Here is a 26064-nt window from a genome sequence, read left to right on the forward strand (position 1 = left end):
TTTGTTAACCCTATAAAGTACAAAAACCTAACCGTGAATCAAACCGACTGGATATCAAAACGAATGAATTCGTGGTTCGGTTAGGCACCTCATTTAACATTGATTATGATATACTTTATATTTAGTTATGCATATGGATTATAGTCACCAACTGTTAAACCTATAACAACTGTATTCATCTGATACAAGACTATCATATTATTAAACAAAATTGGATTTTAATAATCCCAACTGAATGTAGTTGGCCGATAATAATCCCAACTTTGAAAATAGTTGTCACTGGTCCCAACTTTCACACTATTTGTTTTCATTGGACCTCCGTTAAAAAAAATTTAACGACGTTAAGTTTTTTCCAAATCTCAAATTGATTTTTTAGGACTTTTGATATGAATGAGAATGTGAATCGATTGATGTAAAACTTAACTTGAAATGACGCTTCAAACGGCTTGATTTTTGTTAATTAAAAGTTTAAACACCGGAATTGAAGCATCATTTAGTCGTTTGAACCACCGTTTGGACGAAAGTTTAACATCAATCGACTCATATCATCATTCCGATCAAAAGCCATAAAATATCAGTTTGAAATTTGGAAAAGACTTAACGTCGTTAAGTTTTTTTAACGGAGGTTCAATGAAAACAAATAGTGTAAAATTAAGACCATTGACAACTATTTTCAAAGTTAGAATTATTATCGGCCGACTGCATTAAGTTTGGGATTATTAAAATCCAATTCGCCTATTATTGAGCATGAAATAGGCCATCACATCGTTTAACAAAAACTGGGTCCCACGCGTTCATTTCTACTAGTTTCACTTATTTTACATAAAACAAACATAGTCTTAAAACAGTGCAGTCCATAAACCCATGACCAAATGCAACAAACATTTAGCCACCAACAATTATTAACACATAACTAAACGATCCATCACACGACTCGCCTGCGCTTCTGATCCCTCTGAGCATCCCACATCTTCAAAAGATACGAAACCCCCTCCTGCAAGCTAGCTTTCCTCCCTTCCGTAAAGTTCCACAGCTCGGTTGTTATGTACATTCCACTCGGATTATAATCATTAATCTCGATCAAAGCAGTCGTCACAGCGTTATACACTTCTTCACCCATGTCGCGCTTTAAACCTTTCAGCTTCTCATCATTTTCATCAATAATTTGCTGTACCAATAACATCAAACTTTTAACCACAAGTTTTAATATAAATAATCTAATTTCAACATATTTGTTAACCGATAACCACGCGCACCTTTGGTCTCCCGTTCACTGTTACAACTTCAAACGGATGCCAGTTCAGATCTCTGAGATATTCTTCCCACAACGAACGCATTTCCGAGGCGCGATTCTCCGCATCTCTCCCCGTACTTCCTTTTCATAGCGTCTAAAAAGGGTTTATTCTCGAGCTCCCCCATTCTCTTCACACCGATTTGTGCACTTGATAGATCCTTCAACCCCTACACACATAATATATTATTATTATAAATACAAAACATAAGTGATTGATTATTATAAAATACTTGCATCGATTAATTCTTTGCGTGCATCTTGCAACTCGTCATTGCTTTTACGTTCTTGAACAACGACAGTTTGATTCAAGCTTTCTAAATCGTCAAGCTCTTCCTCTTTTTCCCTTAGGTTTTTGTGTGTGTCTTCCACTTTCTTCATGACTTCTAAATCATCATCTCCCATGCGCTTCATAACATTTAACTGACCCCTCAAACGCTCTATTTCAAGCTCGACCGCTTGCTTTGCGTCTAGTTGTTTCTCGAGTAAAATAATTTTCTTGTGAAGTTCTTCCTTTTCCCACTGCAATTGATAATAATAATAATAATAATAATAATAATAATAATAATAAAAATAATAATAAAAATCATCATCAACATCCACAACACGAAACATGATCTTTTTTTATAAGTTAAAACACGAACCTTTTGATCATCAGCAAGTTTCATGACACTTTCATCGGCTTTCTTTTGTTCATTAGATGCCCTTTGAAGCAAACTGTTTCTTGCAGCATTCTAACATAAAAATAAAACTATTAGCCAATGTTAACAAAGTAGAATTAATAGAAGGTTAATACATTAACATTTTAAAAAACACCTGTTCCATCTCTTCAGAAACCTTTTTCCTTTCGTTTTCATTATAAACCTCACGTTTTTCCAGCTCTTGCCCACGAAGCTCGAGCTCCTTCTTTTCATTTACCAGCCGTAATTTAATCTTTTCATGATCATTAAAGATCTTTAGAAAATGCTCGCGTGCGCCGACCTGGATTTTCTTGAGATCTGATAAACAAATAGTTAAAACAGTTTAGTAAATACTATATAGTGTCTAATAATATAACTGAATAAATCGCATGTAAACAAACCGAACGTACGCGAACAGGGCATGTTCGTGTTCGTTCGTTTAACTTTAACCGAACAAACAATCGAACAAGACCAATCAAACGAAAATAGTTTTATGGTTCGTCTTCATTCGTTAAGAGACGTGTTCATGTTCGTTATTCTTTTCATGTCAATTCGTTTACGAACATAAACGAACTACCAGCCGAACGATTCACAAATTGTTCCCTGAACGTACAGTTCATTTACAGCCTCGCAGGCCTATGCATAATCTTTAAGAACAAAAACGTAACCTTCATTATAAGATTGATGAAGCACATCTTTTTCAGCAATTAACTTGCCTAACGAACTTTCAGTCTCAATAAATTTACTCTCCATTTCTTCAAAATGTCGTTTCTTCACTTCAATAACAGTTGTCAAATTCGACACGAGCAACTTCGCCTTTCGCTCTTCTTCCGCCATAATATCAGAAACGGTTCTAAGATCGCCAATCTTGCGAAGATGCTCGCCAATAATATTAAGACCTTCGAAATCATCAGCACGTGCTACCCAACCGTAAATTTCAGAATTTTGATCTTTAAAAACCTTCCAATCCCGCTTGCCGTGATGATCCGCTTCATAAGCCTTCTCGAATGACATGGCGTTGTTAAATCCTTCCCACCCTTTGTTAAACTCAACAATCGCGGATCCGGAGTGACCGCGGAAGTTCCACAGTGGAACAACACGCGTGGGATTAAACCCCCTCGCGGTCAACTGGTCCCTCATGTTTGACCCGCTTTTCCCTCCGTCTTTAAGCTCAATTGGGAGATTTACAACAATGCCCTTCCATGGCCATACAAACATCTCATCACCATCATGGTCTGCAAGGCGGTCAATATCGTCTATCGGCTTTGATGGGCCCGAGGTTTGCGCTATGTCTTTTTCAAAGAAACTTGACTAAAGCAAGATGGTTAGCTTTGTCTTTTGGATTTCTCTTTTTCGAGTCACTTTTACCCACCATTGTAGCATGTTGAAGAAGATCCTTGTATTTATAATCTTGCTTTTTTTTGTTGGGACAAAACGGGCAAGTGAAGGCTTCTTCAGATAACTTGACTCGGCGTTTTCCGCTTTTTAGTTGTTCATAAGATTCTTTCACATATTGCTCGACCTCGGAATCACTTCCGTCAGTGTCTCCTCCCGAGCTTTGATCCATATAATCATCCTCCATTTTTTTCTGTAAAGTATAATAAGAATAACCAAAATAATTATAAAAGGATTGTCATAAGTCATAACAAGTGAACAAACAAACATATCCACGATAGTCCCACTCGTGTAGTAAGGTCGGGTCTACGGTAACAAAATGAAGAAAAAACTATACTAGTAACAGATAACAATTAGTAAAAATTATATTTTTAGCAGTAAACCACTGGTAAAACAAAATGGTGAGAAAACCATAGTACTAACAAATAACAAATAAAACGTGAGTATAGTATCTACATAACATAAACAAAATGGAGAGAAAACTATAGTAGTAACAGATTACATAAGAAAATGCAAGTTTAATATCCAAATAACATAAACATCAACAAAACAAAAGGAACCAGAAATAATAGCAGTAAACTACTTGTAACACAAAATGATGAGAAAAACTATAGAAGTAACAGATAACATAACAAGTAAAGCGTAGTTAGTATCCACATAACATAAACATCAACAAAACAAAAAAATTACTAAAAATAATAGCAGTAAACCACTGGTAACACAGAATAATTAAAAAACCAAAACCATACTAGTAACAGATTAAAAAAGACTTTATAAACAAAAACAAAAATTACCAGCCAACACCCTCAGTTTCTTGCAGATTTACACTAATAATAACACAAATTTACATGACTAGAAAATCATAACTATAACAATTCAAAATTTCAAACATCAATACTAATGTTATGACCTCAAGATCTATGAATATAATTCTTAAACGACTTGTGGTTGTTTGGCAATCTTGTGCTGAACCATTAAGGGGCATGACCGATTAAGAGGCAGCCTCTGAATCATTCATCATGTTTCTGAAACTTACCCGTTAAGAGGCTCTATAAACCACAAAGAGGGTGTCTTTTTAATGAACCAAACACACTCTACATCTGACCGATTCAGAGGTAGCCTCTTCACGGAATTTTTGTTGGGCGTTTGCCTTGTATTTCGATCAATTTTGTGAAAGCTTCAATTTTTTTGCAATTTTGGAAACAAAAAACCTAACTTTTTATGAACCCACAAAACGCTAACGATTACTGAACGGAAACCCAAATGTAGTATGTATATAAATCAAATTACAACCCACACTCAGCAATTCAGTTTCAAATATTAGTAACTAAACATAAATATTAGAACATAATAAAGACTAAAGAAACATACAATTGAAACGAATTTGAGCAATTTATAATTAGTATGGTAGTGCGTACAAGATCGATTGATCGATCGTACCTGGAAGTGAAGGTAGAAATTGGGGATTAGGGTTTTAGTTAGGCTGAGGGGTGTGGGGGGCGCGAGAGGGGGCGCGAGTTGGGGGGCTCCAGCCAATAATATTGTGACGTGTGGCAGAGAGAGAAACTTGATAAGATGGGTGTTGGTTGTGGTGCTCGCGCCCCGGGGCCTGGTGTGGAGGGGCGCGAGAGGGGGCACGAGCGGTTTTTTTTTTTAATAAACAAAGAGCCCAACGGCTCTATTTACGCATTCCCAGGCCACTTCACGCGTTCTCCCAGCCGCTACCCCTCTTGCGCCCGCCTGGAAATCCGCGCTCGCGCCCCTCTCGCGCCTCGGTGGTGTGGTGCTCGTGCCCCGGGGCGCGAGCGGATGACCTCATGCGCCCTTTCTCGCGCTCCACACCCCTCAGCCTTAGGGAGAAGAACACGTAGGATGAAGTGAAGTGAATAGGAGGAGTTCGAGATAAAAGGTGAAAGTTTAAGTCAAGTGCTTTTGTCGTGTATTGGATCTCAAGTCTAAATTGCAGTTTTCGTCATTTAAGTTTGTAATATTTTTTTTATTGGTTGGATGTTCTTTCCGTTTAAAAATATCAGAATTTGTATTTTGTGTTTCAAAATCTTGTAAGTTCTATCATTTTCATTAACGAGTGTTAGATTTTCCAATTTAGATGATCTATTAGTGAAAAGAACATTACGTGCAATATTGTAAAATATAAAGTACGGATTATTATATCTCTAAAGAGAAAAAGGATTACCACTGAAAAAAGAAACTAATGTAAAGGACGAAAAATGTAATTTACTCTTATATCTCATGTCACAATGAATAAAATATTATCATAAATTTAATATAAGTCGTTACATAATAACTGCAAATTTTATATTTAATTAATAAATGCTCACATTCGTCAGTTTAGGCTAGCCCGCTTGGTAAAAGAATTGCCCATTAAGGGTGACATAGTGCCCCCACAATGGTCTCGAGGTGTCCCAGTACCAGCGGGAACACCGCACTAGGTCCCTCGGAATAAAAGAAAATTATGTAACGATAGTCAACTGAATATTGACCTAAAAAAATTCCGACTCATATTAGAACATTTTCTGATTTCGTCACTGACGTTTTAAATAAAATATTACAAAGGGTAAAAATACAATATACAAGAGTTAAAACTCTAGAACTAAAATAAATAAAAATGTATGCAATGTATAACTTATGAAAAGAATGTCTCCATATTTAGTTAGTCATGATTCTTGAATTGATTATTGAGAATGGATTATTATTATTATATTAAAATCACATTTTTTTTTGCTATTAAAAAACAAACTGATTACAATAAAGTGACAGGTAAATTTGCATCAAGCTGCGTTGTAACCCACTTTTAGATAGCGAAACTAATTTACTAGAAACAAAGTTCGAGGTCTCATGGGTCGAAGAACGCACCACCCGTTGAACCTGGCTAAAAAATTCCACACCCTCTTGGTCTAAGAAACCAATTGTATCAAAAGCAAAATTGATAACACGTGTTGATTCTCTAAGCAAGCATTCTCGTGTTTAGGCAGTTTCCACGATTCTTCCTTAAACGTCGCTTGCCCCGTAGTGTAGACCTCCTTTCAAGCGGATCCATAAAAAATTCACGGGAGCCTCCTTTTTAATAGAAATTCCTGCTCACTTAAGAACATCACATAGAACACCCTTAACCAAATCATGCATGTATTTAAACCCAGGTAACTCCTTACTATGGACTACGTGCTCGCCAAAAGAATCCAAACAAGCCTTACAACACACTGAACAATGCCTATCAATTGAAAATAGAAAGATCATTAGCCGGTATTCCAAAGCCTGCATATGTTGACCTAGTCCTTTTAATAGGTACGTCTGTCAGAAAATCACGAGTCTGAAGAGCCCGGGGACACTAAAACATTACTTTATGACGAGGGGATAGATCGAACTTCATTTAGCATGTTGGACTTAAAAAGGGGGGGGGGGGGGGAGGTGTCCTTATTAGAGAAATCACTAAGATCAAAATCTGGAAGGAGCATGCGTAAGGGACCCATCGAATATCCATAATCGGATTCAACCCCATCAATATCACAATTCTGAATAATGTGGTCATGCAACATCTAAGATTGAGCCCTTGAGGTCACAAAAGCATATGTAGATACATCCTTAGCCGAACATAAACATAACCCGCCAAGATTATTATTAGGTTATTATCGTTGATACTAGATACTATGGAGCAAATAAAGTTTTCTCCATGTTATGATAATGTTTCTTGAATGGTCCATGTCATATTGTCACCAACGCAAATTTAGTGTTTTTTTTACTATTTTAGTTAAGATGTCATATATAATGGTTTTATTTGGTGTTTTTCCTATAATAATATGAAGGTAATTTTGTGTCGAAAGTACAGCGTGATGATCTGAATCATTGTTATCAAGGCCGTCTTTGAGGCATGGCGGGGTAGTCGACGGCCACATGCCCAACACCCCGCTAGGCCCGAATTTTTTTTTTCAAAAAAATTATATGTATTTTTATCAAAAAAAAAATATGTATAATTAATGTTTCAGCACAATTACATAACCACTAGCTTGGTTTAGTGATAATGATGTTGACATCTAACCAAAAGGTTGTGGTTCTAATCTTACTTGAAACATTTTTAACCATATTTTTATACAAAACTCAAATCATAACTAAGTAAGCCCATTTAAAATTAAATTGTTTAAACCCAAAAAAATGTTTCTTTTACTTAAGGCCTAATAAAATTTCCTTCTTCGACCCAAAAAAAATTTCGCCTTCTCGGAGCCGACCCGATTGTTACATTACTCAATAGACTTTCAGTGATTCCCTCCTATACTGTGCGTCTGAACCTACATGTCTCTGTACTACATGTCTACATGTACCCTCCTACTTCACTCACATGCATTTCAACAACAATTTTATATTTTTATTAGTTATTTATTGAGAAAATTACCAAAACAGCCTTTTAACGAGAGAGAAAACATCAAATAGCCCGTGAGATTTGAATTTCCCAAAATAGCCCTTCAAATCTCACGTCCACGTTAGTTTGTGATATTCCCCGTGAGTTTTCGTGGTCAAATCAAATTCTGTCATGTGTTTTCCATTACCACCTACCACGCTATTTTTCATCCCAAATCTGTCGGCAACGTAACTTTTGGCATCAAATATAACATGAAGAAAACCAACTGTAACGTGATGTTTCAAGCTGTTTTCATCGGCAACGTGAGCTTTCAAATAAGATGATTTTTGAGTTATTTTGAAATTCATCTCCTAATTTCATATGAATTTCGTCTTTTAAAAAAAATCATATTCATCGTCTTCATCAAACTTCCACCATTTCCTCCGCCACCTAACGCTATCGGACACCACGCCCACCACAACCACGCACCACCACTATATCGACACTCTCAAACCAAACCCTCATCACCAACCAAACCCATGTCTGAACCAAACCCATATCGACACTCTCAAACCAAGGTGAAAATAGGCAGATGAGGAGGTATTAATTAATGTTACTTGTTGGTATTTGCTCAAGCGAATGGGGTTCCGGACGAGCCGATGATTTCGATGCCGATTCGCTCTAACCATGGTTACTCTACTTCTGTATGACTGTCTCTTTATATTCATACATACACAAACACACTCCAAAGTCAAAACATATATATATATATTTGTTTGATCTTGTTTTATGTTTACGAATGAGGCTGTAATGATGAAATGAATTTTGAGCAACATAAGCTCTCTCCCGCGTTACCGTTGAATTCAGACCTAACTCCGCTGTCGTGCCGGAAACCAAAACCGAAACCTCATATCTGTCCAGAAAACGGCGGTTTGAGGCGGTGGAGACGAGCGCGTGCACCAGTCCTAAGCGGCGCGTGGTGAACCGGTGCTTAAGTTGCAAATGGAAGGTCAGATTGATCGGATTCCGGTGCCGGTGCGGCGATAGGGATGCAAGGGACTGGTCACTCACTCCCATTATTTAAGTTTGGAGTTTGATGAAGAAGATGATGAATATGGTTTTTTTTAAAAGACGAAATTCATATGGAAATTAACTTTGGAGATTAATTTCAAAATAACTCAAAAATCATCTTATTTGAAAACTCACATTGCCGATGAAAACTGCTTGAAACATCACGTTACAGTTGGTTTTCTTCAGGTTATATTTGATGTCAAAAGTTACGTTTCCGACAGATTTGTGATGAAAAATAGTGGTAGGTGGGAATGGAAAACACATGGCCTAATTTGATTCGACCATGAAAACTCACAGGGAATATCACAAACTAACGTGGACGTGAGATTTGAAGGGCTATTTTGGGAAATTCAAATCTCACGGATTATTTGGTGTTCTCTCTCTCATTTGAAGGGCTGTTTTGGGTTATTCAAATCTCACGGATTTATTTCCAGTTTTCCTTATACCGTTTTGGTTTGAGTGTGGATAAAATAAATTTCGTTTAAATTAAATATAACCTCTTAAACTTGTTTTAAGTTTTCCTACACATTAGGGTGGTGGGGATGATAGCGGGTAGCCTGGGTTCGCGGGAACATCGCTGCCACCCCATAAAAATTGCCATCGGGTTGTAATTCCGGATGGTAGAACTCGATTCTCTCTCTTCTTGGTGATGTTTGCCTCCATCTTCTTGTGGGTTTAAAAAAATAATAATAAAATCATTCTGATTATTTCCATCTCTAGTTTTTTTTATTCTTTTTTTGTGTTGTAGAATTGAAGGAGTAACGGTTTTTCTCAAATTTTTGACTTCCGTACAAGTACCGTACTTATACTGAATTGAACATTTTTTGTATCGGTACTGAACATTGAAGTATAATGGGAGATTTAGGTGAGATATTTTTTGTTTTGGGTCATCATATATAGATTTCTTTAATTAAGTATTAAGTTATTTAAATAAATATTTTTCCGATTCATAAACTTTGAAATAAAATCAAAATAGGTATCACTGTTGGTCCCACATTTAAATGTAATAAAATAGTTGATACTATATCTTTTCTCAGTAAAAATAGATTGAGCTCTATTATAGGCATTGTATATGTTGATCCAAAATGGTAACTTCTTTTAATGTTGACAATTCCCATTCTCTGGTGTGTGTTTTCTCCAAGTATAAACTGAGGTTCAACTTGTGGAGTTTCCTCTCAAGCCACATGATTTCTTCTTCCACTGTAACCAGTTCTGTTAGTAGTTATTTTATCTGCAATGAAACAATGAATTATGAGTTATGCTACTCTTATATACTACTAAAAATTATATTCTCTATATGGTAACAATAATTTTATATCATTATAAATTTGGTGCCTCAAATCTTAACTCAAGGACTTTGCTTGGCATATATCTGAGACATTCATTAAAAAATGAATGAAATGTTTTATTTACCGAAGTTGAGTTTGAATGGATAAACATGGGCTACAAGGGTGAAGTGGACCATCCAATGCATACATCAAGACTTTAGTTAAATTCAACTCATTCTCTAATTCTTCTTCAAGTTGCTCAATCTACACAACCCTTTTCTCAGCATATACTTTAAGATTGGAAAACTATTTTTTAAATGTTCTAAATAACAATATATATATATATATATATATATATATATATATATATATATATATATATATATATATATATATAAACAAGGCTCATCCTACTATTGGATATATGATATATCTAATGGGACAAAGCAGCTAAACAAGGCTCATCCTACAATAACTACAATATAAAAATCAATATATGAATACTTACTAACTATTTGATTTTCAAAATTTACAACTATTTGATCGTTAATTAAAAGTTTACTACATGAATAAATAGAAAAAAGATATGACCTCTAGCTGAAGATCCATTGTTTTTTGCTTCTCCTGAGACTCCTGCATTATGAGCTCTTCAAATTTCATTGTATTCAAGAATTACAGAAATAGAGAGATAAAGAGATGATGGGGGGAGGTGTGATTTGGAGTAGAGTAGAGTGTAGTGTAAGGATCTATAATATATGTCACCTGCATGTTGTCTCTGCTAGCTCCTTTAAATTAGTGTTCATCATAATTAACTCTCTGTCTTCAACAAAAATACAAAAAATAACTATTTCTTTTTCTTATATATATATATATATATATATTTATTTATTATTTATTTTAGATAAAGTTTACCTCTTGTACGTGAAATTGTTTTGGGTATCCATATTTTATGTTAGCGTATTATAAAAATTGTTTTAAATACGCGAACGCAACCGGCTTGTGAAAAATTAAGTTGAACGCAACACAAGTTTTTACGGGTTGAATTTAAGTTATAATAAAACAATATTTTTACACACAAATTATAAAACCAAATTGTGTGCAGTGAGAGGTCTTGGACACATAATATTAGTGGGGGAGTATGATCTTGAACAATAATTTGAATGTTCCACGCTCAATACATACAAATCTTTTTTATTTTTAGGAAAAAAATACAATTGATGTAAAAAGCTATGAGCTATCAATTCCATCATCACGTGTGTGAGTGTGATGCTTACCACATGCAAACTGATCAGGCACTTCCCCAAATGGATATCACAAGTTCGATGTTGATCGGACCCATATATCAATAACATTTGCTGTGTTCTACCACCATTGTATTCATCATTATTCTTTCGGAACTTAAGATGTTGCACATCTAACAAACAGAGAATTGTTTAGATATTTCGTACAGGGTGATCCAATAACAAAAGGCTAAGTGACTCAACCTAGTTGTGTGGAGCCCTTAAGGGCTTTCAAGTTATTTCCAATTTCGGAGAAAACGTATCCGCCCGAAGGCCAACTGGTAGTAAATCCGGACGCCCACAAGATTGAACTGGAGATCACAAATATTCAGGTTTTTCTTCAGTGAGTCACTCATGCCCTCCTCAAATTGTTGTAAATAAAGATTGAACTATGTCTCCGTTGAAGAACCCAGTCTCTATGACTCCATTGAAGATCGCGCGTACGATTAAAAGGAACTTAATAGTTGTAAAATGATAAAAGATTATTGCTTAATCAAACAAATAATTTTAGAAAACTTGTAATAAAACAGATTTTTATAAATCAAATTAGTTACTTAGGTTCTTAATAAAATTTTAAAAAAAATCTATAAAATAAAAATAAGAAAATATATAACTTATTCAGACGGATGATAATAATTAAAATAGAATAATTAAGTATAAGAAGGATATGTCTTTATAAAACAAATAAGTAGGTTATTTAATTAATAAAATTTTGGTTAAATCTATAAAATTATAAATTAAAAGTGATAAAAAGAAAAGAAAATAAAGAAAACTTTAAGTAAAAAATAAGAAAACTTTCAGTTACAATTGTTATATATAACAATTGACAAGTTTGGTGCCGCTGAGGGCACCGTACTTGTCAATTGTTTTTTTTTCCGGTTTCTTTTTTGCTTTTTTTATTGTTTTTAGTTATAGTATCGTAGCGAAATTACGAAAGCTAACCAAACGTTAATTTTGTGGCTTATGTTTGATTGACTTCCAGTATCGTAACAAACATGATAGAAACTGAATGATTCCGTCTAGACTCATCGCCTTAACGTCCGGAACCGACAACGCTCGAGTTTACCAACGCCCAAGTTTACCGATGGACACCAATGATTCGTGCACCTCAATATATATATATATATAATCCATTTTTTCGCTTTGGTACCGTAACGAAAACGGACTGAATGACAATTTTTTTCCGGTATTCTAAAGAACGTCACCGAAACTGACCGAATTCACGTAGACTTACCGTATTTTGTTATAAATCCGGTATCGTAACGCACGTAACGAAAACCAACCGAATGCCAATGTTTTTTTTTGTTTTGGCTCCGGTACTGTAATGAACGTGACGAAACCGGTCGAATTTACGTGCACTCACCGTCTCAACGCCCGAGATCAACTACACTCGGGGTCTTCCCAATGTCCGGGTTTTACTGACCGATACCACCCATTAGTCCACCTCAATTTTATACTTTTTTTGTTTTATGTTTATGTTTTAGTTTCGATATCCTAACGCACAACACCGAAATCGATTGAATTCGAGTCGACTTATTGCCTCAACGATGGGATCGACGACACTTGAATTTTACCAACCTGTCCGGCGCAACGCGCCGGGTAAAACCCTAGTTTAAAAGTATAATTAAATGGCCAAAACCGCCAACAAAACAAGAATTTTTACAAAAAACTACACTTTAGTCTTTGTTTGATGAATATAAGTCTTGTTTTGTTCTTTTAAGTAAAAGAAAAAGTAATTTGTTAGATATGGATGTGGCATGGAGATACGATAGGAAACTCTGGTGGGACTTCACGACCACCTTGTTAAAAGTCACGCGCTCTACCAACTGAGCTAGAACGGCTTGATTGATTGTGGCTTTGATATATCCTTTGATGAATGGGTTCTTATTAAAATTTTGAAATACATTTTTTTACAAGCATTTTTTTTAATTTGATCAGATCGAAATGCTACCATTTGATAAGAATAAACACAATTGTGTAGCTTGAAGGTTTCTTAGGTATTCGAAAAAAGAAAATACGAGAAAAACGTTATCTTTTTTCTTCTTATCAGCATACGACTTTTGTTCACGTTCAACCGTTTCCACAACTTCTCGAAGTTGATAAATCTTTTGACTATTTCTTGCATAATTACTTTTCCACCAAGGTCTTGTTGACTGATTTCAACTCAACGAGTTAAGATTATACGCATTTCATTGAGTTCATTCAATGAAGCATTATTAGATATGAAAACTTTACCAAGTGTAAATGTGCATCCCAACTATCCCTACATCTCGACTTGGTTGATATCGAAGTCGTTCACGTTTTTTTGTAACGAACTGCAATAGGTCATCACCCGCGGTCATGCAGAGTTGAACTCATACGTAGTTATGCAATCTTACTTTGTAATTCACACCATTCGATTTTACTTGTATAAATTTCGTAATATTTGCCTTGAAAAACAGATTGTGTCCACTTGCAAGAGAGAAGTAAAAGAAACAAAGAAACCCATCACAAACTAACATAACTAACAGATTCTTTTAACAGGTTCATGAACTCTCCCGCCACTAAAACAACCACAACACAACTCACATTACAAACATCTAAAATTCAGACACAGAACCTGCACAACTTGAATCAAACATTACACATAAATCACCACTGGGTCTCTTTCCACCCTCCAAATTCCTGTCCATAATTTTCATTTTCCGCCTGCATCGATTAAAATCCAATTCTTGAATATAAAATTTTCAAATGGTATGTATAAACTATGAAGTAGATTAAATACCCTTGGGGTGAAAGTGATGCCCACTCGAATATCTCCAGAGTAGCTTTGATTGCTATCCACAACACTGTACTTTTGAGCCCGTAATTCTGCAGTTCCGTTCTCCACTCCTAGCTCCAATAACTCTTTCAAGTATATTCTGTATGCATATATGATTAACAAGTAGGTTCTTTTGTGAAACAATAATAAAGATTTGCACGGTCTTACGTTGTTTGTCCAATGTAGTCATCAGATGACAAGGTGTCATGGTCCATAATCTTGAGAACAAGTGTCGGTTGATCGTCTGCTCCTGGATATTCAACCCGGAATGTGAACTTTTCATTCCACTTTGGATTCTTTCCCTGCCCTGCATCATTTAAATGTTACATCTTTTCATGAGCAAATCAAACTCAAAATAATATGATATATGTTGAGAGGTTCACAATGCAATAAACAGTATGGATTTCATATTTATACAAGTCATAAAAACAACTTATTTATATAAATAGATTTTCTTTTTTTGATCACATAAACCCAAGCTCTGTGTTCATCACATTTATTGTCACACATTATTTTTAAATGGTAACTTAGAGTCTTAGATTATACATTAATAATGTTCATTCTTTTTTCCACATTGTGTTTAATTTCAATTTTCAACCAAGGTAAGGGTATAACCTTTGGCAATACTGCTCTTGTGCTCCTGGCTCCTGTATTTGATCAACACATATGGGTCTATTTTGTCTGCACCAAAATGAATGAAAGACAATAAAGTTATTTGATAATTTTAATTTTTTGTAAAATACATAAATATATCACTTTATATCAATATCAATCAACAAGATCCTATATGCTTCAAACCATAATGATATATCAAAATGTACAAATGTCATCAAGAGGGGCCTAAAAATAACTAAAATGATTAAATGATGTTAGGATCAATACTCTTTCACAATATATCTACTGCTTATTATAGTAGTTCCAACTTCCAACTATCCAAAATAAGCTGAATAGAGTATTAATTATTGAACATTCAATGGTTACCTACGGCCTGCCTACCACCAAAATCAATAAACAGTTTTTTGACGTAGTTTTGACTTTTGAGACTAATTAAAATGTAAAAGAGACGAGCCGAGCCGAGTCACACCCGAGCTTGGCTCGTTTAGACTTACGAGAGTTCAGGCTCTAGCTCGGCTTGTTTCGAACCCTTTTTCTAACGTTTGAGTTCGGTTCGTTTATTATTTATTAAAATATTTTATATACATTTTTTATTATTTTTTATATAAATTCAGAAAAACCTTAACGAACCTAAGCTCCGCTAAAACCAGTGTGCATTACGTTAAACTAGCCAAAGCTCGGCCAGAGCTCGAAATAGCAGTGTGAAATTAATACATAGTGGTACAAAAGATTTAAAACATACATATACACTGGCACCTAAACGAACTTCCACACAAGGCTCGAGAGTGGGCTCGATAATTAAACGAGCTTTATTAAAACATACATATACACTGGCACCTAAACGAACTTCCACACAAGGCTCGGCTCGTTTCGAGCTTTTTATCGAGCCAATATCAAGTAGCTTGTGACCCGTTTACACCCATGCCGGTCTCATTCACCGCAATTGACTGCGAACATGAACGTAACAAACTAACAACCCCTCAATCAGCTGATCATTTCAAATTTTAAACAAATTCACCAGAAACAGGTGCGATTAAGCGTAAAACTGAACAACAATCACATATTTATCATCAGAACTACAAGAAAAGTCAAAATTAACGTCAAATACACTAAATTATAAGAGTTTGAATACTTACTAAAGAAATCGGATTTGGTGAGACCGTGAGCATCCACCAGATTCACCTCCATTACTCCGATCGTCATCTTCAATTATCTTTCTCTGATTCTCTCTCTCACACACACAGTAAACAAAGTTACAGAGGAGAATAGGCTTAATATGATGAAAGTGAAAATAACACGCAGATGGCAGCGTCATATATACAGAATAAAAGACGTGACTACTAACTTGTAATATAGGAAAATGACGAAAATGTCCATTTTAGCGGCTAAAGTAAACAAAAAGTTTATTTGACTCACTTTTTCTCATAATGTTCATCCTTAATATTGTTCACTCGTACACTTTTTAATCGAAGCTGGCGAGATTTTCTACCAACAAGATTCGGCTACGTGTCATGTTAATCTCGCCAAAAGCTATAAAAATCTCGTCGGATGTCTAAAAAATATGTCGGCTCTGGCGATTTAAAAAAATACGGGACAAATAAACGTTTTGTTTACTTTGGCTAATTAATGGGCATTTTCGTCATTTACAATTGTAATATTTACATGTTAAATCCCTGTATGTTCAAGCAATGGCCAAACAACCTCCTTGTAGTTTCATAATGGTTACTAAAGTGGTGTACTTGTCATGAACGAGACATGAAGAATTGAAGATTCCTATGGTGACATCTTTGATTTTTTCAAAGTCAACCATTGACTCGGTTAATATGTCATTAGTCATTACATAATTTTTGAATGTTACTTTAAAAAATTACTACTAAAACATGCTCGAAATCGAACTTTGCAACTATTGGGTCTTTAGATTTTGTCGTATCTTAAGAAAATATTTAAAAGTGTCATCACTCAACACGTCACTAGTTATGGTTCTTGGTGGTGTCAACTAGGCTATGTAGTTGAGGTCTAGAGCCTTGGTGTCTCTCGCTACCGTTTGTTGTTTTCATTCGTCACCGTTGATAGGACGACGTTGTAATAAAGATGGAGAAGGTAAAACAGAAATGAATTCATATAAGTGTTAGATGTTCTAGCAAACGTTTAGATATAATTTACATAGGAGACATTTTATTGTAATATAATTCATTGTTCTAAATATTACAAGGGCGCTTTTATTTATAGGTCATTCTACCAGTCTACACATAAAGTAACTGACATATTATCCCTCGTTAGAACTTAGAAGGTGATTAGAATAAGTAGATAGTCATATTCAGTAAACTGTTTGGTAGCCAGGGGACAACCGTGAGGAGGTTTATACCTGAAGTTTAAAATCCAAGCTTCAATTTTACTCTCTAATATTATTTTAAAGAAATATTTGGTATTGTGTATCTGTGAATATATTTTTCCAATAGTGCTCATAGAAAATGAAGATAACATCATTATTCATTAATCCAACTTTTGATTAGTGTTAAAATTTAAAAGTTACTAATTCTTTGCTTTTTTCAAACGATGAATTCTAGAATAAATATAGTTTAGGAACAACATTTAGACGTGTACACTACTATCTAGTTACAAACTGATTGAGTAAAACCGAACTTTACCGAAATCGTATAAAAGCAAACCAAATTATATATTCAGTTTTTAATCCGTTTAAACCGTGCACGAACTTTTTTATTTCTTTTGTCAAAAGTTTTTTATTTACTTTTTTCCGTGTCATATTGCCGAAATCATATAAAAGCAAACCAAAATAGTTTATTATATGTTTTGTTTTTATTACCGCCCATCCGCACCCATGATACACCGATCTCCTTTAAAGTCTCATCTTTTTTTCTCAAAAAAAGAAAGAAAAGAATCTACATATTATAGTGTAAATGTTTTTTTTGAAAGCGAGGTGATTTTATTAAAATATAAAAATCCTATGATACAAACATGACAGTTGCAACGGAAAATTCACAAAACTAAATCTATAACACTTAAACTAGGATGAGCAATTTGGTTTTTGCAAACATGTAAATTTTAATTTTGTAAACTAGGAATGAGCAATTTATATACAAATTAAAAGATTAAATGATTAAAGTAAAAATGTTTGCTAAAAGACATATTGAAAGTTGTAAAAAGTGTTTTAAGTGTCTTTACTAATTGAATTTTTGATAATCCAAACTATGAATGGGCAATTACTTACAAGAAATTAAACAATTAAAAGTATAAAAAGCGATAAAAGACATGCCAAAAGTTGTAAGAAATGTACAAAGTGTCCTTATGAATTGACTTTTGATAATCTAAACTATTTTCAATTAACCAGTAGGCAGTTTATAATTTATAATTGTATTTTGACTAATGACACCAAAGTGTATTAGTGTAACACCTCAAATTGTTTTGAAGTATGATGATGGTTCGGTATATCCGGTATGAAACAAAGATTATGATGAAGAGTAGTCAAGTTAATATGATTCAGGGAGTATGATGGTAGTTCAATACGACCAAATCAACCTGAAGAATATGAAGATGATACGGATCTTGAAAAAAATCATTATACGATTGTAACAAAGTAGGGACCACCGGTAACATACTTACAGCTGTTAACATCCAAGTGAAATTATTTAACTCGAATAAGGAACCACATGCTATGTCATCACCTAAATATCTCAGCAATATATATACATCATCTAGGATCTCGGTAAGGAACCATAATCATTTTACATTTACCATCACTAATTCAATACCTCCGACACTTATTCTCAAGGCCGAAGTTTGGTCATAGAGAAACCTTCTATATGTGGCAAGGCTAACCAATGTTACTTTGTGCAAGATCGTAAAAAAAAAATTTATGTCATCATAACTTATCGGAACTCTAGAAGTTCTTTATAATTTAATAATTGAAGATCTCTTGAAGCTACACTTTAACTTTTATTTTTGTTGCTAAGGACAATTTGCAGATAAGATCATAAGAGTTTGAATCCGAGGTAAATCATGGTTACACTTTAACTCCTCACACGGCCACCCGCTTTTTGACTAGAGTTGAATCCTAGGTTAGGGGCACATGCTTACCAACTTTTCAACATTTAGGTTGTGACTTCATTACTCAAGCAAATGATGAATGTGGAGTTATGAGCCCCGAATATGATACTTACGATCAAACCAAAAAATAAAAAAGTCATTATAAATCATTTATGTCGAAGCACGAAATGAATCTGACCTGATCCATGACGATGTTTCCACGGATTTTCGAGATGAACGAACCACGTCTTGATCTTCTTCATCAGCTGCTGGTGACCTGCGATGGCTTTTTGGGGGGTGTGGAGGTGACTGCTAAGAAATCTAAAGATCTCTTGTTTACAGACACAAAAAAGTGGTGGTGGCTCTTATTGAGCATGACCCCTTGATAAGGAGGTGGAGACCTCCTTATATAGAGAGTCTCATGGCCACTATCATGGTACCCTAATGGGCCTAGCCCAGTTAGGGTTACCTTCACAAAACCCCCTCAGCCCAATAACATTGTATCAGTCCATATAATAAAATAAGCCAAACATAATAAATTTAGGGTCGTAAAACCGGGTTTAGTACCATACCCCTACAAGCCCCCCCAAGTCCAGCGTTGCTCCTGGGCGCGCAAGCATCTAGGTGGAGCGCTGGACTTTATGAGGTGTGTTAGGCTATGAGGAGGTTTTTTCCCTTTTCTTTGGCCTTGTCTTTATTGTCTTTGAGTTTTGGGAGGTTTTCTTCATGATGGTGACATGTTGCGGTCCCTATGATGATGATGGTGCCCTGGCTTAAATAAGATATGGCACGCATCATAGTGGCGCGAGGCCTGATAAAAGATGGGGCGCGCATCTTGATAATAATGTAACATAACTTGCGCGCGAGGCAGCTTATGAGTTATGAGAATAATAAAGCTTGCGCGTGAGGCGACTTACGAGCTATAAGAATAGTAACAGCTTGCGCGCGAGGCGTCTTATGAGCTGTATGAATAATAAAAGCTTGCGCGCGAGGCGTCTTATGAGCTGTATGAATAATAAAAGCTTGCGCGCGAGGCGTCTTACGAGCTAAAAGAATAATAACAGCTTGCGCGCGAGGCGGCTTATGAGCTATAATAATAATGAAGCTTGCGCGTGAGGCGACTTACGAGCCATGAGAATAATAATGAAGCTTGCGCGAGTTGCGGCTTACGAGCTATGAGAAAAATAAAGCTTGCGCGAGTTGCGGCTTACAAGCTATAATAATAATAAAGCCAGCGCGTAAGGCGGCTTACGGGCTGTAATAATAATGGAGCTTGCGCGAGTTGCGGCTTACGAGCTATAAGAAAAATAAAGCTTGCGCGAGTAGCGGATTACGAGCTATAATAATAATGAGGCTTGCGCGTGAGGCGACTTACGAGCTATAAGAATAATAACAGCTTACGCGCGAGGCGTCTTATGAGCTGTAATAATAGTGGAGCTTGCGCGTGAGGCGTCTTACGAGCTAAAAGAATAATAACAGCTTGCGCGCGAGGCGTCTTATGAGCTGTATGAATAATAAAAGCTTGCGCGCGAGGCGTCTTACGAGCTATAAGAATAATAACAGCTTGCGCGCGAGGCGTCTTATGAGCTGTATGAATAATAAAAGCTTGCGCGCGAGGCGTCTTACGAGCTATAAGAATAATAACAGCTTGCGCGCGAGGCGTCTTATGAGCTGTATGAATAATAAAAGCTTGCGCGCGAGGCGTCTTACGAGCTAAAAGAATAATAACAGCTTGCGTGCGAGGCGTCTTATGAGCTGTAATAATAGTGGAGCTTGCGCGTGTGGCGGCTTACGAGCTACTTTATGTCCCGCGCCACGCGCAGATGTTGCATGCGCGTGCGCGTAGACTTTGGTTTTGTGTTATGCGACACGCGCAGATGTTGCATGCGCGTGCGCGTAGGCTTTATGTCCCGCGCCGCGCGCAGACGTTGCATGCGCGTGCGCGTAGACTGTGATATGTGTGAGCATGTGATGCGTAAGCATGTGTAATATGCGTGAGCATATGTGATGCGTGAGCATATGTGGTGCATGAGCATGTGGTATGAGGATTCCCAACCCTTAAGTTTGGCGCGTGTCCATATGGGATATTATGAGGATTCCCAACCTTGAAGTTTGGCGCGTAGCCATACGGGATATTATGAGGATTCCCAACCTTGAAGTTTGGCGCGTAGCCATATGGGATATTATGAGGATTCCCAACCTTGAAGTTTGGCGCGTAGCCATACGGGATATTATGAGGATTCCCAACCTTTAAGTTTGGCGCGTAGCCATACGGGATATTATGAGGATTCCCAACCTTTAAGTTTGGCGCGTAGCCATACGGGATATTATGAGGATTCCCAACCTTTAAGTTTGGCGCGAGGCCTGACGCGCGCATACACGGCGATGGAGTGGTGACTCGTGAGTGCGCGTGCATGGCGGAGGTCTCTTGCGCAAAACCCAGATGGTGGTTTCCGCGGCGGCACGTGCACGGCTGCGGAGTGAGAATCCGCGGGCGCGCGTACATGGCGGCGGAAGTCTGGTAATTTCTGGATCTGCAATTTTAGAGTTAGATCTGCAACTTTAGACCTAAAATCCAGGTCTGTAATCTAGACCTAGATCTGTAAATCAGACCTAGATAGATCTGAAGCTCGGAGCAGATTTAAAACCATCACAGATTCGGAGACCTGATCATTCGAATCAGGCCGTTTCTTTTTGCACAGATCTGGAAGCCTCTTTTTAGATCTATGGATCTTTTTGAGCTTTAATAGAACAAGCCTTGAAGCCTTTTTCTGTAAACTTCCAGATCTGGGTTTTTCCTGGGAGAGATCTGACAGCCAAGATGAAGATCGAAGGGTAGTTCGTTGCCGTCCCACGGATGGCGCCAATTTCGAAGCACGAAATGAATCTGACCTGATCCATGACGATGTTTCCACGGATTTTCGAGATGAACGAACCACGTCTTGATCTTCTTCATCAGCTGCTGGTGACCTGCGATGGCTTTTTGGGGGGTGTGGAGGTGACTGCTAAGAAATCTAAAGATCTCTTGTTTATAGACACAAAAAAGTGGTGGTAGCTCTTATTGAGCATGACCCCTTGATAAGGAGGTGGAGACCTCCTTATATAGAGAGTCTCATGGCCACCATCATGGTACCCTAATGGGCCTAGCCCAGTTAGGGTTACCTCCACAAAACCCCCTCAGCCCAATAACATTGTATTAGTCCATATAATAAAATAAGCAAAACATAATAAATTTAGGGTCGTAAAACCGGGTTTAGTACCATACCCCTACAATTTAAAAATACCATACTTGTATAAAAAAAACTTTGCATCACCTACAACTACATTATCTATACATCTTTTTGCATAAAATCTCTATTACAACGTAGGAACATTTTTTACCACTAAATTAAGGAACCAGATATAATTAACAATTTAATAATCAACATCTACAATTTCAAAAATACAAAATCAAGGCAGGGTCTAATTGTACAACTGGCTCTCTTTCCATCCACCAAATTCTTGTTCATAACTTTGGGTTTCAACCTGCATCCATCAAAACAGTACAAGATATGTAAGTTAAGAGGGACAATAAAGATCATATATGCATATAGTTACAATCAATACACAATCAGTTTTAAGCAGACGAAGTAAGCACCCTTGGCGTGAAGGTGACCCCGACTTGCATATCTCCGCAGTAGTTTTGACTATTACCCACAACACGATATTTTTGAGGATGTAGTTCAGCGCTTCCATTCTCGACTCCTTTTTCCAATACTTCTTTCAAATATATCCTGAATTCATCAATTAATCCGAATGAAAACGATATTAACTAGTTTACTATACAGCTGTACTAAGATGTGCATGTAACAAAAATAAAATAAAAATTTGAAGTTGCATTCTTAACGGGAGCAACCTCTCCATCCCTTGTGACAAAAGAAAAGTCTGCCCTCGTCCCACCCTACTAATAGGCTAATAGCTATACTATAACTTTATAAGTGAATTTTACTGGGTACGCTTGTTTGTTTTTTTAACTCAATATATCCTAAAACACATGCTTACGTTGTTTGTCCGATGTAGTCATCAGATGAGAAGGTTTCGTTGTCCATAATCTTGAGAACAAGCTTAGGCTTTTTTGTCGGCTCCTGGATATTCTACCCGGAATTTGAATTTTTCTTTCCATTTTGGGTTACTTCCTTGCCCTGCATTATGTATTTAAGGTTATAGTTATAATCTTACTTATTGATATGTACATCTTAATATTTGACAACATTTAAATCATACCTTTAGCAACACTGGTTTTGTGTTCTTGACTCCTGTATTGGATCAACACATATGGATCTATTTTGTCTGCACCAAAATGGATAAAGTTATTTGGATCAATTCATTTGATCACGCTTCGAGCCAATTTGGCTTGGCTCGGTTTCAACTGAGTAGATTTCTGAGATGCAATGTACATAAATAGAAAAAAAAACGTACTGAGGAAATCGGATTTGCTTAGACCATGAGCATCAACCAGACTGACCTCCAATATTCCGATCGTCATCTCTCTTAACTTCAAATTCCTTTCTCTATTTCTATCTCTATGTGTCTCTTTCTCTTGCCAAATCACCCTTTGAATGAACTGAAAATTATGGGAAGTGAATGTATTTATAATGTTTAGAAGTTAGGCCCCCAAAAGTTGATCAAGTCATGTCATCCAGTCCACTTGTAATTGTTTCTTAGTTGTTTAAAACTTTAAAAGGGTGGTTGGGTGTCACTATTTTGAATAAGACTTGGAATCTTCGATAATTCCATGGCGTCTTTGACATCTTCAAAGTTAACAATACTTTTCCTTCTAATTCAATTCAAGTTATTTAAGTGCTATGCTTCCATAACTAACATCTAATAATGTAATGTCTTGTTTCTGGACACAAACACCTATAACTATAAGTATTATAAAATCACAAAAATAGTAAAATACTCATTAATTTCCTCACGTGTCAGAAAACATTTACATAGAAAACATTTCTTTTTTACTTTGACTTTCTTTAATAAACAAAATTATTTATGTCCATCCATCAATCTACATACACTCCTAACGCCCTGATTAACAAAATGTACATTTTATGGTAGCTAGATGGTAAAACTCAATGCGTACTTGTAGGTACTCGGGTATTAGTTATTTATTTTTTAATTCAATTCGGGTAATTAAATTTGTCATGTTTTAGAGAATCGTAATATATCAATGAACCACTATATTTGGTCCTTAGATTATCAAATCAACTTCATAAATTAATTATTTAGTGAGGCTAGTTTCTTATGTTTAATTTAACCTTCAAACTAGACGCCCTTTCATTAAGCATCATGTTGTCTAAAAAAATTGTGATGATTGACAACCTATAAAACAAAAATATTTTTTCTATATTGAGTATAGTTTCATAGCAAAAACATACATACTCGTTCTTGACTTTTCCAATGACGGTTTCAAGTGTCCATCAAAATACTTCAATCTGAAAATAATTACACGATTCATACACATAATCTACGACATTACCTATTTATCCACATTGTCGGCAACGGATGTATCTACCTTTTCTAGCCTCGAACTTTTCGACACTTGGTTCATAGGTCTTACACGTAGGATAAAACTTAGGGTAAGATAGATAATACCCTTAACCGTCAATAACTAACTAATAACTACCCTTAACCGCCAATAACCAACTAATAACTAACCTTAGCTGCCAATACTTAGGGTAAGATAAATAATACAATAATATTAACTTAAGACAGAAACTTGATTATTCTTCCAACATGACACACCATTATGGTTTGAGATTGACTTCACTATTCAACCCGGATATGATACTGAACAAAATTTAAGAAGCAATGCACTTGGACACACGGTAAATATTTTAAAATGCAATACTTTTATAAAAAAAATATCATCAATTACAACATCCACATTACATCATGTATAAATTTATATAATCTCTATTTACATATATGAACATTTTCACCATTAAATTAAGCAATATATAAACAGTTTACACAATGAACAATCTACAACTTCAAAATACAAAATCAATGCCACTGGTTCTCTTTCCATCCACCAAACTCTTGTCCATAACTTTGGGTTTCAACCTGTATCCATCAAAGCGATCAGTGAAAATATATAAGTCACAAGACCGTTATACTTATATAAATACACATATACGCAACCAATTTTAAGTAGAGACTGTGAGATAAAGTGATTAAGTACCCTTGGAGTGAAGGTGACCCCGACTTGCATATCTCCACGGTAGTTTTGATTACTACCCACAACGCGATATTTTTGTGGATGTAGTTCCGCACTTCCATTCTCAACTCCTCTTTCCAATACTTGTTTCAAGTACATCCTGAATTCATTATTTTATCGGAATTAAAACAATATCAATTTGACATCTATGGTACATTGGTTGCTTAATATTTCCTAGGCCAAATACTTACGTTGTTTGTCCGATGTAGTCATCAGACGAGAATGTGTCATGGTCCATAATCTTGAGAACAAGCTTAGGTTGCTTGTCGGCTCCTGGATATTCTACCCGGAATTTGAATTTTTCGTTCCATTTTGGGTTACTTCCCTGGCCTGCATTATTATATATTTAAGATTTATATTATGATTTTGCCATTTCGTTGAGGTGAACATGTTTATACTTGAAAGGATTTAAACCATACCTTTGGCAATACTGCTTTTGTGTTCTTGACTCCTGTATTGGATCAATACATATGGATCTATTTTGTCTACACAAAAATGAATAAAGTTATTTGGATTTCATTTGATCATCAAACTGAGCCTACTCAGCTCGGTTCGAATTATAAACCGAGCTGAAACTAACTGAGACAGCTCGGCTGATTTTGAGTTTTTATCAAGTGAGTTTCAAGCCATGAGCTATTTAGACGGATATACTGAATAAATACGTACTGAGGAAATCGGATTTGCTGAGACCGTGAGCATCCACCAGATTCACCTCCAATATTCCGATCGTCATCTCTCTCTTAACTTCAAATTCCTCTATCTCTATATATATCTTTCTCTTGCCAAATCACACCTTTGAATGAACTGGAAATTATGGAAGTGAATGTATTTATAATGTTCAAAATTAAGTTAAGACCCCAAAAGTTGAACTCGTGTCAATTCAGTCCACTTGTAATTGTTTTTTAAATTTTAATTTATTTAAAGAGTGGTATAACTGTTTTGAATAAGACTTCAGGAATACTTCAATGTCGTCTCTGACCTCTCCAAAGTTCTCCATAGAATGCAATGTTTAA

General features: G+C 35.9%; 2 protein-coding genes and 2 pseudogenes across 4 annotated transcripts; all 4 read right to left on the reverse strand.

The window, feature by feature from the left end:
- Positions 1-784: 784 nt before the first annotated feature.
- LOC143573579 (protein INVOLVED IN DE NOVO 2-like) lies at positions 785-4841 on the reverse strand (annotated as a pseudogene). Its single transcript, XR_013142454.1, has 7 exons — positions 4807-4841; positions 2640-3559; positions 2108-2289; positions 1936-2025; positions 1529-1813; positions 1257-1461; positions 785-1168 (listed from the first exon to the last, which is right to left on the reverse strand). The product of XR_013142454.1 is annotated as a protein INVOLVED IN DE NOVO 2-like (transcript).
- Positions 4842-13928: 9087 nt separating this feature from the next.
- Positions 13929-16054, reverse strand: LOC143573565 (16 kDa phloem protein 1-like). The gene is made up of 5 exons (XM_077058408.1): positions 15888-16054; positions 14752-14817; positions 14305-14443; positions 14101-14236; positions 13929-14024 (listed from the first exon to the last, which is right to left on the reverse strand). Exons 1-5 carry the CDS (start codon positions 15952-15954, stop codon positions 13968-13970), a joined length of 465 nt encoding a protein of 154 aa, XP_076914523.1. The 5' UTR covers positions 15955-16054; the 3' UTR covers positions 13929-13967.
- A 6102-nt stretch (positions 16055-22156) lies between these two features.
- On the reverse strand, positions 22157-23626 carry LOC143573563 (16 kDa phloem protein 1-like; annotated as a pseudogene). Its single transcript, XR_013142451.1, has 5 exons — positions 23254-23626; positions 23059-23124; positions 22837-22976; positions 22433-22568; positions 22157-22320 (listed from the first exon to the last, which is right to left on the reverse strand). The product of XR_013142451.1 is annotated as a 16 kDa phloem protein 1-like (transcript).
- An 850-nt stretch (positions 23627-24476) lies between these two features.
- Positions 24477-25880, reverse strand: LOC143573564 (16 kDa phloem protein 1-like). The gene is made up of 5 exons (XM_077058407.1): positions 25718-25880; positions 25471-25536; positions 25243-25381; positions 25016-25151; positions 24477-24897 (listed from the first exon to the last, which is right to left on the reverse strand). The coding sequence occupies exons 1-5, from the start codon at positions 25782-25784 to the stop codon at positions 24838-24840; spliced, it is 468 nt and encodes a 155-aa protein (XP_076914522.1). The 5' UTR covers positions 25785-25880; the 3' UTR covers positions 24477-24837.
- Between the last annotated feature and the right edge of the window lie 184 nt (positions 25881-26064).

The sequence above is a fragment of the Bidens hawaiensis genome, unplaced genomic scaffold, assembly GCF_021521415.1.
Source record: "Bidens hawaiensis isolate Kalapana, Puna unplaced genomic scaffold, B.hawaiensis_p1.1 tig00026587_1, whole genome shotgun sequence".
NCBI lineage: Eukaryota > Viridiplantae > Streptophyta > Magnoliopsida > Asterales > Asteraceae > Bidens > Bidens hawaiensis.

Coding starts and splice junctions, on each gene's coding strand:
- LOC143573565 (XM_077058408.1), bottom strand. CDS start 15,954: ATGACGATCGGAGTAATGGAGGTGAATCTGGTGGATGCTCACGGTCTC. Junction 14,444..14,751: donor CAAGAGCAGTATTGCCAAAG/GTTATACCCTTA, acceptor TAAATGATGCAG/GGCAGGGAAAGAATCCAAAG. Junction 14,237..14,304: donor GACTACATTGGACAAACAAC/GTAAGACCGTGC, acceptor ATATGCATACAG/AATATACTTGAAAGAGTTAT.
- LOC143573564 (XM_077058407.1), bottom strand. CDS start 25,784: ATGACGATCGGAATATTGGAGGTGAATCTGGTGGATGCTCACGGTCTC. Junction 25,537..25,717: donor CAGCAAATCCGATTTCCTCA/GTACGTATTTAT, acceptor ATTTTTGTGTAG/ACAAAATAGATCCATATGTA. Junction 24,898..25,015: donor GGGTCACCTTCACTCCAAGG/GTACTTAATCAC, acceptor TGATGGATACAG/GTTGAAACCCAAAGTTATGG.